At 45.2% G+C, this 14,052-nt stretch overlaps 1 protein-coding gene, 1 non-coding gene and 1 pseudogene across 2 annotated transcripts; all 3 read right to left on the reverse strand.

The window, feature by feature from the left end:
• On the reverse strand, positions 1–73 carry TRNAE-CUC (transfer RNA glutamic acid (anticodon CUC)). Its single transcript has one exon. It is a non-coding gene; the product is annotated as a tRNA-Glu (tRNA).
• A 3,538-nt stretch (positions 74–3,611) lies between these two features.
• SSX4 (SSX family member 4) lies at positions 3,612–9,740 on the reverse strand. Its single transcript, XM_059385259.1, has 4 exons — positions 9,672–9,740; positions 9,101–9,215; positions 8,648–8,743; positions 3,612–3,712 (listed from the first exon to the last, which is right to left on the reverse strand). The coding sequence occupies exons 1-4, from the start codon at positions 9,738–9,740 to the stop codon at positions 3,612–3,614; spliced, it is 381 nt and encodes a 126-aa protein (XP_059241242.1).
• A 2,339-nt stretch (positions 9,741–12,079) lies between these two features.
• Positions 12,080–13,149, reverse strand: LOC132007798 (E3 ubiquitin-protein ligase RNF138-like; annotated as a pseudogene).
• Between the last annotated feature and the right edge of the window lie 903 nt (positions 13,150–14,052).

The following is a 14,052-nucleotide window of genomic DNA, read 5'->3' on the forward strand; positions in this document are numbered from 1 at the left end:
TGCCCAGCGTGGGGCTTGAACTCACGACCCTGAGATTGAGAGTTGCATGCTCTACCCACTGAGCCAGCCAGGTGCCTCTTATATACAATAGCTGACCGGTTTCCGTATACCAGGAAGAACCATTTAGAGAATAAAGCGGAGGAAAATCGAATTCATGTAGTGATAAAAACACATAAAATATCTAAAAACAGATGATTGGAGGAGGATGGCAGATAGAGCCTGAACATCTATCTCTCATCCCACTCAACTTTCTAGTGATTTGGGAAGAAAAGTGTTTTTAAGGATAAATTCTTTAAAAATTTTTTTTAAAAATTATTTTTGTTATATTTTAATCTTTTAAAAAATATTTTATTTACTTTTTGTCAGAGAGAGAGAGAGACAGCACGAGCAGGGGGGAGCAGCAGGCTCCCTGCTGAGCAGGGGGCCAGATTTGGGACTCAATCCTGAGTCTGGGATCCTGACCTGAGCTGAAGGTACCCCTGTTTTGTTTAGATTCCATGTATGAGTGAAATCATATGCTATTTGTGTTTCTCTTACTTCACTTAGCATTATACCCTCAAGGCTATCCAAGCTGTCCTCTACTCAGACTTGGGACAGAACCTGAAGCACATTCAAGTTCACGCTCCAGTACACACCTGTCCTCCTTAATGTCTCTGAAGTTGCAGTGAGTTCCAAACCCATTCCTTCCCACACATGCAAACATGCCAGCTGCAGGAGCTCTGGCAGTAAGTCTGACATCTGTCTGTGTCTCTGTTTCATCTATAATCTCTCTATATATTATCTTTCTATCTATCTAATCTATCTATCTTCTATCTATCTATATCATCATCTATAATATCTATAAAACACAAGATGAATATTAATTGCACTTTCTGGGGTTATTACAGAAGGTGGACTGTGAACACCCCATAAACCAGACTTCCCTCATTCCTGTTGATGGTGTTCCTGGACTGGGGTGCAGAGTCTTAGATTTGGGACCTGTCCCGTCCAGAGGTGGGACCTCAAGCAACAACATAATAGTCTCAGAGAAGCAGGTAAATAAGGATCCTCTTGCTACCCATTCCCCAGGAGCTGACTCTGCTGTAGAAGGCTGTGCCGTGGGGTACATGCTGGTCAGAGAGAGTTCATGTGTGTGTCCACATCTGTCTACACCCCTGGCCATGCCTCATTCTTCATCATGGCCCACGCCAACTCCCAGGTCTAGAGCTCCAAACAACGGTGACTCTTTGCAGCCTTTCTCAGTCTCCCAGGGCAAAGTTCTCTGGGTCCACCAACCCCCAGGGCTTTAGGAGACCCGGTCCCAGGGCTGATGTGAGGAAAGCAAGCCTGCAACCCTGCAGCTGTCACGGGGTGCCCATGGAAGAAGGCAGACTAAGTTCTGGCCCAGGGGATGTGGCCTCAGCCTGGAGTCATGATGACCCATCAGAGCCCGAGGAGAGCCTCGATTCCTGTCCTTCTCCTCCAGGACCCAGTCATCTGTGGGCTTATGGTTTCTCCCTGTCTTTGATCCAAATCTACTGGGACAAGGGGGCAGGTCTGGAAGTGGAACAGAGGCAGAGGTAGGGGAGATGGAGGCTTCAACAGGAGAGCGGAGACCTGCCAAGCTTGGATGGTTACTGGGAGGCTGAGGTGATGGACAGCATCAACGCTGTTTCCAGCTGGGGCTGGTATTTGACAGTCCTGTGCAAGCCACCTTGGTTACCTTTGTTGACATCCTTAATGTCTCCCAGCACACACAATGGTTTGTTCCCAACCAGACTCCCCTCTTTCCTTTCCAAGAGTTGATGCTGTGGTCTGCAATGGTGTGAACAGAAGACTAGCCCATTCGTGACTCTTCATCCCCACCACAGCCCCCAAACCTCTGGTCATGAGATCCTTGAGGGAAAATTTCATACCTCTGTCCAGTGGATTTTTCCATGTGCTGCTTTCCTGCCTCATGACTAGTGGACACTTCCACTCCTGCCCACCATATGGTCCCCAGTGGGTCACTCCTTCTGTATCATTCCACATTCCCTAGCAGATGGTTTTAGCTCTGTATCCTTTCACAGACTTCTATATTTTTAAAAGATTTCATTTATTTATTTGACAAGGAGAAAGACCAGGAGAGCACAAGCAGGGAGAGCAGCAGAGGGAGAGGGAGAAGCAGGCTCCAAACTGAGCAGGGAGCCTGATGCGAGAATCAATCCCAGGACCTGGGCTGAAGGCACATACTTAACCCACTGAGACACCCAGGCGCCCCATCTCACAGACTTCCAAATGGACCATCCCAGCCCCCGACCCTGGAGATCTCACAGACATGAAAGGCCATGGTGTCCAACCAGCACCCGCCCCGGCTCTGGGGTATACGGTGTCCATCAAAATGAAAACTGAAAAATCCCCCATTAGAATACCAGCTCCACATGGGCTGGGACATTTGTCTGTCTTGTTCCCTGATGTTTTTCCAGCACCTAGAACAGTGCTCAGTACATAGGACGTGCTCAGTAGGTGTTTGTTGAATGAATGAACCCGCTGACACGACAGTTCTGCTTCTGAGACCGTGTGCTAAAGAAACACTCACGCATATGTACAGGGCTCTGTGCCCAAGAACAAGATGAGCAAACAACCGAGAGAAACTTGTAAATTTTTATTAATTATCAACAACTGAGACAACACAAATGAAGAAAGAGGGTTTTGCAGCATGGGGCACCTGTTAGACAGCAACAAAATAAGGGGTGCTTGTCCAGGATGTGCTGGCAGTGGGAAAGAGCAGGTGGGAGATACTTAGAGTGGTACCGCACGTGTGTGTAAATGCAGAGAAAAACACGTGGAACCAAACACCCAGAGCTGCCCTCCAGCAATCACATCAGGGGAGGAGGGTTGTGCTGTTCTGGGAAGAGAATACCCCCACGATACTTTGTTTTCTAAAGTAAGTGCATGGATACACAGAAAGAAATATGCATTGAGTAGATGTCTTGCTTATTAACAGAGCTCTATTATCTAACAGAATATCTGGCACATAGTAAGAAAAATAGTGCTTAACTTTTCACTATTGTGAACTCTTTTACTTGCTATACACCTGATGGCTAGGAGTTCACAGCCGTGCCCATGTTCGTGAAAGGCCACCAGGTTCCGCTCCTTATCATGGGCACTTGTCACATCCCTGAAGTTGAGGCAAGGAAAGAGAAGGAACGTGAGTGGCAGTGAGCTCCGATCACCTGATAAATCCACACCAAACTCCTCCTCCGGGCCTGCAGTACCCCGAGCACTCAGATTCTGTCCTGTCTCATGGTCTACAAGCACCTCCCACTGCTTCTCCAACAGAACCTTGTGCTCAGGCCACAGTGACTCCTTTACCTGTCCTCGGAGTTTCTAGGCTAGAGGAAGGCGTGGCCTACACATCATGGTTTTAGGAGCCCATAGCATTCCAGGTAGGGAGGATCCCTAGATACACAGAGCAAGGAGCACAGAGAGCCTGGGGGAACCTCGTCACTTAGCCTCAAAGCGGCACCTCAAGGGACTAGGAGAAAGGAATGTTCTGGGGAACAGGTGACAAGATGGGGCACAAATACTGTTAACAAGAAAGTACATTTTGCAGAGGAGTGCGGGTGTGGACTGAAGGGTCACTTACAGATTTAGTCATCTTCCTCGGGATCACTGATCTCTTCATACACGATCAGGGTCTTTCTTTCCCGCAGTCTATAGGCCCAAACACTACTCATCAATTTCCTGGGTCCTACGGTGGAGAAGAGTTGGTAAATGGGGAGACCAGATGGGCTGGGGAGTGTTAGTCTCTGTTTTCCGAGATAAGGAGATGCCTGCTCCTTCCCGAGGGCACACAGGCATTCAACATAGCCTGTTTCCCCCATGTTCTGGCTCCGAGAGGCTGAGATGTTAGACCCGTGCTGATACACACCAAATGCCAGTTGGAATTTTCGCTTCTGGCTCCTCCCATTGTCAGGTTTGGATTGCCACCCTCTTTACTTACCAGAACATTCATTCAGACCTTCTTTCATTCAGCCTATGTTTGTTAAGGGGATATTGTGAGTCAGGCATTGAGCTGAGGGGTGGGGATACAACTGTGAGTGAGATATGTTCCCGGGGTTATCACAGATGGAATGACTTGACCACCTTTCGTGTTGTCAGGCTTTCTAGGTTTAACGTCTTGAACAATTTGTGAACTACGATTCTTTATTTCCATTTTACGGACAAGGAATCTGGAGTTCAGAGAATGTGGAAGACTTGCCTAGAATCACCCGCTGTTATATCAATGACAATTCAAACCTGTGACTCTGGAAGTCACGTTCTAACATCTCGGCTGGAGCTGGGTGAGCTCCTCCATCAGGTCTGGCCCCAGGCCCGTCCAGGATCCATCCCCCATGCCTAGACCACATACTGGAACATAGCCAGGAAAGGCAGAGGGGTTGCTCCCACATGGCTACCTCTTACCTGGTATCTTCTTCTTCTTTTTTAAATTGTATTTATTTGTCAGAGAGAGAGAAAGCAAGAGAGCACATGCGCAAGCAGGGAGGAACGGCAGGCAGAGGGAGAAGGAGGCTCTCTGCTGAGCAAGAAGCCAGATGCAGGACTCGATCCCAGGACTCTGGGATCGCGACCTGAGCAGAGGGCAGATGCTTAACTGACGGAGCCACCAAGGCATCCCTTACCTGGTATGTTCTCACTCTGTTGATCAGAGGTACTCGCTTTTTCAGGGGGGCACGGCTCTTTCTGAGCCTGCTCAGGGCCAGGTGTTATTGGTATTGGTTCCGAATCACTTTCTTCCTTTATTGTTTTCTCGAGCATCACCTTTTTAATGTGAAGGTCACATACAAAGAGTATCAATGGCATTTTTCTAGTGGTTTAGAGCTTACGAAGTGTCTTCACATCCATACCTTGATTAATGTCCTCAACAACTCTGGGAGATCATTATATAACCTGTACCTAAATTATGAGGAAGGTTAGAACAAAAAGGAATGGCCTAAATGAAGGGTGTTTCCAGGGCTAGAACGTTCGTCTTCACCCCCCTTTCAGATATTCTTGCAAACAGCAAAAATGCTCCACGGAAGTGGTATGTAGTATACAGAAGATTCGGGAAGAGTAGCATTCTGAGATTCCACATGGTCTCTGGAAGAAAGGAGGGGCTTCTATAAAATATAAGGGAATCGTGCACAAGCTGATAGAGAACTGCTGGGAGAACAAAAGTAAAAATTCAGAGGGGACAGAACACTGCTGGAAAACAGTAGAAGGGAGAGGAGCACAGGGGAGAGGAAGGGAATGGTGCACAGCAATTAATATAGACAGCGAAGAAAGCCGCGCCAGATGCCACCTTCTGTCCTGCCCTGGCAAGAACGGTTAATGGGGAAGTAGGCAAGGTGGCTGCTGTACCAGTTCTGTTTGTGTCAGCGTGTGCATCACTGACCAACAATCTTAAGCTACCTTTCCTTCAGCTCCCTCATTTCTGAAACAGGGAAGAAGAAAAGTAGAAGAAGCTAAGGGAAAGTCCTTTCTAAGCTTGCAAACACTTTGCAATGTGGTGATAATGAAAATGAATACTCTCTTCTGATCCTTCTCTGCATTGTCTCCAAGGTCTCCACACTGGCAATCCAACTTCCAGGGGCCTTTTCCCTCTAAAGTAGAGTTTAATCTAAAACTGTGGAATCACTTACTCAAGGAACAATTTGGGGCACCTCAGAGGGTTCCCCACCGCCCAGCCCCGGGCCTGGATGGAGGCTTCAGAGATGCCTCAGGTGCAGACGAGTTCCCATAGGAGCTCACGGTAGGGAGGACTGACAGTCAAGGTCATTCTCAAGCCAGGAGAGACTGGCCCTATCTCTTTTGAGATTAGATGTCTAAACCAAGGCCTTAGCAGCTTCTGTGGGGTAGAACCCTTGGTGTGTGTGTGTGTGGGGGGGGTAACCCCTGAACTTAGACACATGAAAGGGCTCATGAGCTGGGATATCATTTGGGGCTTAATTGTCCTGTGATCCGTTAACAGTGTTCAGCAAGAACAATGTTGTTCAGCAAGAACAATAAGGGCCTTTAAAAAAAGAAATGTTTCAAATGTACAGATTACTATCAGTGCCATGTGGCCTCGGAAAAATTACTTAGAATCTCTGTGCGACGATAGCCTCAACTTTATGATTAGTTATTATTATTAATAATATCTTCATTATTAGCTGGGAATAATGCTAAGAAAATGTCATCGAGGTGTTCCTGAAGGATTAAAGAAATGAAAACTGGTGAATTATCTGACATCACTGTGAAAATAAAAGAAGTATCGACTATCACAATCCCTCATTATTAAGCAACCGATGCATCAGGAATTGTCAGGAGAGATCAGGAAAGGGAGGCAGTGACGGTCCGGCTATATTCAGTATCCTCGCACTCTTACTGGTGTTCTCATCTGTGGAGGGAGAGAATCTCTGGTTCTTTAGATTTGGGAGATACTCACCTTCATTTTCTCTCTCTCTTGAGCATCAGAAGCTTCCTGAGAAGATTCATCTAAAAGAAAGTGATAAATAGGAGTTTTTCTTTGGTTGCAAATATTCCCAAACTCCTGAGACTCCTGTAGCATCAGGGGGTTCTGCAGGAAAGGGTTATGAGTCCACTTATTGTCAAGGAGTTATTTTGAGACTGGTTTTTGAACTGTCTTTAAATCATGATTTATACATTTATTTGTGGCACCAATTCATAATTTTCCTTCTGATGATTTCTTTTTTTTTTTTAAGATTTTATTTATTTGTCAGAGAGAGAGAGAGAGAGAGAGAATGCAAGCAGGCAGAGGTGGAGAGAAGCAGGCTCCCTGCTGAGCAAGAAGCCTGATTGCGGAACTCAATCCCAGGACCCTGGGATCATGACCCGAGCCTAAGGCAGCAGCCTAACCGACTGAGCCACCCAGGTGTCCCCTTCTGATGATTTCTAAACCTTGAACCAAACCCCATCACTGCCTCATCCTGTGCTACTACATATTTCTTAACTTTCCCTCACCCAAAGAATTAAACTGACTGAATTAATTAAATTGATTGCATTGACTTAAAAGGATGTGGCAGCTAAAATCACTGTCCACTCAGACCAGGTGAATTTTATAGTATGCCAATTACATTTCAACAAAGCCATTAGGTGTATGAGGAATCGTGGGTGATTTGGCCCAGTGGTTCTGGAATATTTCCAGTATAAAAATACTCCTTCAGGGACACCTGGATGGCTCAGTCGGTCCCTGCTCAGCGGGAAGCCTGCTTCTCCCTCTCCCACTCCCCCTGTTTGTGTTTCTTTTCTTGCTGTGTCTCTCTCTGTCAAATAAATAAAATCTTAAAAAAAATACTTCTGTAGTGTCAAAAACTGTAGACTCTCAAGCACTGGATTTTCAGCCCTCTCAGCAATTTTGGGTGCTTGCAGAATCTGACCTGTTTTCCCAGAGTCTCGTAGGTCTGTTGGAGACAGTTTGAAAATTCTGACTCTGTCTGCTTACAGCTGTGCTGTCAGAGCAGAAAAGCAAGTGAATACATTTCATCCCCTTTATGGTGAGTACACACACTGATCAAATACACAATGATTTCTAGAATCTGCTACCCTTTTCACCATATGTTACCTCTGCTCACTGATAAGGAGAAAAGCTAATGTGTGAAGGATCACTGTCTCAAACATCTCCCAAGCTCAACACATAGAATCAGGTTTGGTGGGGAGCAAGAAGACTATTTGGTTTAGGTAAAACTTGGGGATATAGCCGTATGTCATTTCTAATGCATTCATCACTCTCTCTTAAGATATTTATCTGATACATATGCCCTATTATGACATTGACTCTGGAAGTTTTTTGTGGGTTTACACTTTTTTAAAATTTAAATTTTATTTTTAAAAAGATTTTATTTATTTGAGAGTAAGACAGTGCACACGTGTGCACAAAGCAAGCCCAAGCTGGGGGAGGGAAAGAGATAAGCAGACTTTGAGCTGAGCGTGGAGCCCAACGTGGGGCTCTATCCCACGACCCGAGACTTGACTGAGGCACTTTAAAAAAAAGTAATCTCTATGCCCAACATGGGGCTTGAACTCATGACTCCGAGATCAAGGGTCTTATGCTCTACCGACAGCTGGCCAGACGCTCCACATGGATCTACACTATAATTAAATTTTTCTTAATTGTCCTGTGATTCATTAACAGTGTTTAGCAAGACCATAACTCTTTTTTTTTAAAAAACGAAATGTTTCAAAAGTAGAGAAACTTAGGGAGAATAATTTTGGAAACATATGCACATCTACCACTGAGTCTTGTCAGAACTTCCCATTATCCTGCAACTGCTTCAGACTGTTCTGAGATCTTTATTCAAAATATAACAAACACTATAAACAAGTCACAGCTGAAGCCATCTGTGCAGTCCTCCCTGATCCCTGACATCCCTCCCTTTGCACTCCTGAATTTGATGGGTTTTATTCTCAATCAGGTTTTATGCACTTACCATTTACTTATTATCCATAAAAATACACACTATTGCTTTGTATGTTTTAAGATTTTATATGAATGGCCTCTGACTCTACTCAACCTTCTACATCCAGCTTTTCTCACTCAGCCATGATGCTTTTGAGGAGACAAACTCCAGGGAATCCTTCCTAAGCAGCTGGACCCCAAAGTAACTGGGCTACAGGATGCTCTCTCAAAACCTCTCCTTTGACTCACCCTGATTCTCGTTCTGATCATCATCAGAATCACGCCCGTTGGATTGCATGGCTCGTTTTTTAGGACACATGAAGGCTGGGAGAGTGGCCCTGAGACCTAGAAAGAAGCAAAATATTTGTCCCTTAAGAGACAACCTGAGAGGAGGAATGCGGGGTAGAATCCTGGGAGGCAGCAGGGACGGTCAAGCTCATCAGCTGGGAATTCCAAACCAGGATGAACAGAAGAGAAATGGGCAAGACCTAGGTCTGAGTCTCTTTGTGGCCACTTCAGGTCCTCAGCCCTGCACAGAATATTAAAAAGAGAACAGTGCCTCAAAGCTGCCCTGGGATTTCTCCCTGCACAAAAGGAAGATCTGGGACACTCAAGCAGCCTAGGAAGAAGGCATGGCATGTAAAGGGACTGAGGGATGGTCATGTGTTCCCAGGTTTGCCTGCACCCAGAACTTTCTGTTACCTAGACTAGTCATGGTGTCATAGTTTCTCTTCATGTACACGTAGGTGATTTTATCTGAGTATCCAAGCTTTGCCCACTCTTCCTTAGAGAAGTATTTGGAAATATCCTTGAACGCCTAGGAAAGAAAAATAAGTACGTTAGAGCAGCAACTCAGCTAAACATGTCTGATCTTCAGCAGGGTCTCTTCCTCTGCTACAGGACCTCCATGTTGGGATCTGTGAACTGAGGAGAATAATCCCTCCTGGTTAATGTCAAGGCTAACCAAGAGAACATGGGTAACATTCCCTACCCTCTTCCCCAGCTTGTGGTAGATGCGTAATGCTGATGGCATGCTCTTTCACCTTCCAGAATGGACTGAGAGTCACCAAATGCAGTGCAAGGTCACAGACTGGTTGTCTCCAGAGATGCTAGGTGAGGACAGAGTCAAGGTGGGAAGCTCCAGAGCCTATGGATTACCCCGACCCCCGATACTCTGCTCCTTCTCCCTAGTGCCTCTGAACTCAACTCCTCAAAATCTAGTCCCCCTACGTATCCCCTGGGCCATTCCTTCACCCCCTCCAGAACACTTCACCTTGCATTTCTTCTCTGATTTCTGGGTATCCTCCTTGGAGTTCTTCGCAAAGGAGCTGCCTTTATTCATGGTGCCAGGAATAATTTGATCTCCGAAGGATGTAGCCTAATCTCTCCAGCCACAAGGCCAAAGGTCCTAAGGAAGAGAGACAGCATTGAGGGTAGGTTATATTCGGTTAATCACCTGGAATCAAGGTTCTACTTTTCTCCATCCTGGGCTTATCTGTCCCTGAGAAAGGACAAGGAGGGGGTGTCAAACAAACATGGGGCAGGATGCCTGGGTGACTCAGTCGGTTAAGCATCTGCCTTTGGCTTGGGTCATGATCCTAGGGTACTGGGATTGAGTCCCAAATTGGGATCCTTGTTCGGAAGGGAGTCTACTTCTCCCTCTGCCTGCCATTCCCCCTACTTGCGCACGCATGTGCTCTTTCTCTCTGACAAATAAATAAATAAAATCTTAAAAAAAAAAAAAAAGAAACAGGGAAGCCAGGTGGCTCAGTTGGTTAAGCGTCTGCCTTCGTCATGATCCTGGGGTCCTGGGCTCCCTGTTCAGTAGGAAGCCTCTCCCTCTCCCCCTCCCCCAACTTGGACACACTCTATCTCTCTTTCTGGCAAATAAATAAATAAAATCTTTATTAAAAAAAAGAAAATAGGGTGCCTGGGTGGCTCAGTGGGTTAAGCCCCTGCCTTCAGCTCAGGTCATGGCCCCGGGGTCCTGGGATCGAGTCCCGCATCAGGATCTCAGGGAGCCTGTTTCTTCCTCTCTCTCTCTCTGCCTGCCTCTCTGCCTACTTGTGGTCTCCCTCTATCAAATAAATAAATAAAAATCTTTAATAAAAAATAAAAAATAATTAAAAAAGAAAAGAAAATATTTAAATAAAACATTTAAGAAAAAAAGAGGCGCCTGGGTGGCTCAGTAGGTTAAGCCTCTGTCTTCAGCTCAGGTCATGATATCAGGGTCCTGGGATTGAGCCCGCATGGGGCTCTCTGCTCCGCAGGGAGCCTGCTTCCCCCTTCTCTCTGCCTGCCTCTCTGCCTACTTGCAATCTCTCTCTATGTCAAATAAATAAATAAAATCTTAAAAAATATATATTTAGTGTGAAGGGAAGTGGAATCTCCAAGACTACAGGATCAACCTTCGCTTAGGCTGAGAATATGGAGAGCTTTATTTTTCTATTTTTTAAAAGATTTTATTTATTTTTGTGAGAGAGACAGAAACAGAGACAGAGAATGAATGAGCACGAGCGGGGGAAGGGGCAGAGGGAGAAACAGACTCCTCACTGAACAGAGAGCCCAATGCGGGGCTTCATGCCCGGACCCTGGAATCCCAACACGAGTGCTTAACGGGCTGAGCCACCCAGGCTCCCTAGAATGTGGAGAGTTTTAATGTAGTAATCTGGTGTTCCCCAACTGATGGCACTTGGAAACTCTTAAGGAGAGGAACTTTAGGGGTCTCCGAGGCCAAGAAAGTTTCTGCTTAATCCTGGAGGAGGCAATAAAGGAGTCACTTAGGCAGTGGCTTTTATCTCCAGTTAAAGAAATATAGCAGCATCTAGCTGATTTGGGGGTTTCTCAGGCTAAGGGGAGTTCTTTTTCCTTCGGGAAGAACAATTAGAAAGTCTCACAGACCAAAAATAGTTTTAGTTTTATCTTTGCCTGACCGGGATTGCCCCGAAAAGTTTTAAGTCATTTTTCAGTCCTAAGAATCTTGAGGTACAGCAAGAACTAAACTATTTGAATAATCTACAGAGGTTCCTCACTTTTTAACTAGCCTATCTTTAACCTGTTCAAGATGGTCCAGAGAGAGCGCTTACCTCAGGCTTGAAGCGGTGGCGGCTAAGAATCGCTCCACGAGATGAAGTCCCAGAATTCCGCTGTCCAAGAGTAGTCAACCAATCAGAACAGTTAATGAACTTGAACTGTCCAATCAAAACCTAGGAGAGTAGGCGGGGCAAATGAGTAAGGAACGGGGTCTCAAAGTCCAGCTCCAGGGATAGGACCGTCTTTTCAAAGTGGGTTGATTTTCCCTCTTGAAGCAGGATTGCGCTCTGCCAGAATTGGCCACTCCGGATTCCATAAGCTCATTCCTTGCGCATGCTCAGATGTTCCTTTTCCCTTCAGTGTACATCTTGCTACTCTCTGCTCTGACTTTATTGTTTCATTTTAATAAATAGTAAGTACGAGGCCACCACCTCGAATCCTTGCTATCAGTTTGCAACTTCCTCAGTTGCAAGTTCCTCAGGGTTCTATTCTAGGATCTCTCTAGTGACTTAAGAATTTTAAACTTCTTTTTTAGATTGAATTACTTTTGTTAATACACACATCGAAATACTGAGACAATGACTTCATATAGTTGTCCCATTAAAGATAGCACTTGCAGGTATAAAGTTACAGAGATGTCCACAGTCTTCATATGTTCACTTGAAAAGATTCAATAGCAGTCTGATATTGGGTTTTCTGCTCTAGATGAAGATTAACAACTCATCTGTAATCAAACTGATGTCTTTGATTAGATGACTAACAAAATTTCTAGTAATTTAGCTAGAAGCTCCCTAGCAAAGAGACACACAAATAGGACACATCACAGGAATGATCTGAAATAGGAACTATCTGGTCATTGTTACAGTGATTTCATAAATGCTGTCAGGTAAAATTTGATCCTTGATGAAAGGGACACTTTAAAGTGGGATGCCCAGAAAAACCTGTATTTTCTTGATAAGTTTCTGTGTTCTCAGAGGTGAGTATTTCACTCTTATTACTGTTTCCTACTGAATCTTGAGAGATCTGAATGTTTGGAATGGGAGAGGAATCACCATGTTCATCTTGTTTTTTAAAAAATGTATTCATTCTTTTGACAAGGAGAGAGAGATCACAAGCAAGAGGAACAATAGGCAGAGAAAAAGGGAGAAGAAGGCTTCCTGCTGGGCAGGGAGCCCAAGGTGGGATTTGATTTCAGGACCTTGGGATCACAACATGATCCGAAGGGAGACCCTTAACTGACTGAGCCACCCAGGTTTCCCTTTTTTGAAATTAAAAAAAAAAAATTAAAGATTTTAATCATTCATTTGACAGAGAGAGCGAGAGAGAGTGCACAAGCACGGGGAGCAGCAGGCAAAGGGAGAGGGTGCAGCAGCCTCCCTGCTGAGCAAGGACATCTTGATACTTCTTAACAAAATTTGTAATGATGTCTCAAGTAATAGAATTTAATTTGTTTTGCACAGCATATGCAGCTATCAGCAAACCTCATGATAGTTTCAAGGTCTTAGGCTTGTTTAGGACAGTCACTCTCTCTTCTAGTCACATTTCCGTAACAGAGGGGATAATGTATTCTGCTTTCTCTTGTTGTAGTCAGAAAACATTTTCTACAGAAGACGTGCTGATAGACCATGGCCTCATGGCAGTTTTTAGCACCTGTAACAGATGGGACAGTAGAAATCATCTTTGATGTAGGATGAGGCTGCAGAGAGCTCCTCAGCCATGGTGAGATGGATGGAGGATCAAAGCAATGGTGGTGACGGATGGAGGATCAAAGCAATGGTGGTGGCAGCAGCAGTTCAGCAGCCAAGGTGGCAGTGGCCGCCTGCCTGACTCCCCATGCAAACCCAGTTGAGGAGGGGAATCATCTTAAACTTCATTTTTTTCCCTCCATTTTTGATATGTGCTTTTAAATAAAAGTTATTTATTTATTTATTTATTTATTTGACAAAGAGAAACACAGCGAGAGGGAACACGTGCAGGGTGAGTGGGAGAGGGAGAAGCAGGTTTCCTGCCGAGCAGGGAGCCTGATGCGGGGCTTGATCCCAGGACCCTGGGACCATGACCTGAGCTGAAGGCAGACACTTAATGACTGAGCCACCCAGGTGCCCCTTGATAGGTGCTTTTAAAAAATGCACTTTTCTTAGAATACCCAATAGCTAGGAACAAGTTTTATCCCTTAAGAGTAATACTTACAATAGTATTAAAAAGTATCCATGTAATTACGGTTCACTGTGTCCCTCAGGGGATTCAGAAGTTACTTTCTCTCGGCATTCTTTTCTCTCCCTCCCCACCACCAGTGTCTCTAATGGGTAATGGGTCCCCAATATCTCCTGTGCTTTCTAAAAAAATTATATATCTATATCTATATCTATATCTATATATATTAAGATTCTATTCATTTATTTGACAGAGATCACAAGTAGGCAGAGAGGGAGGTGGGGTTGGGGAAAGCAGGCTTCCCACTGAACAGAGAGCCTGATGCAGGGCTTGATCCCAGGACCCTGGGATCATGACCTGAGCTGAAGGCAGAGGCTTTAACCCACTGAGCCACACAGGTGCACCTCCCCTGTGCTTCTAGCCACAACCTTGATCTCTCTAAATTGTTCCTCCCAGAATGACAGAGC

Source organism: Mustela nigripes, chromosome X, assembly GCF_022355385.1.
Source record: "Mustela nigripes isolate SB6536 chromosome X, MUSNIG.SB6536, whole genome shotgun sequence".
Lineage (NCBI taxonomy): Eukaryota > Metazoa > Chordata > Mammalia > Carnivora > Mustelidae > Mustela > Mustela nigripes.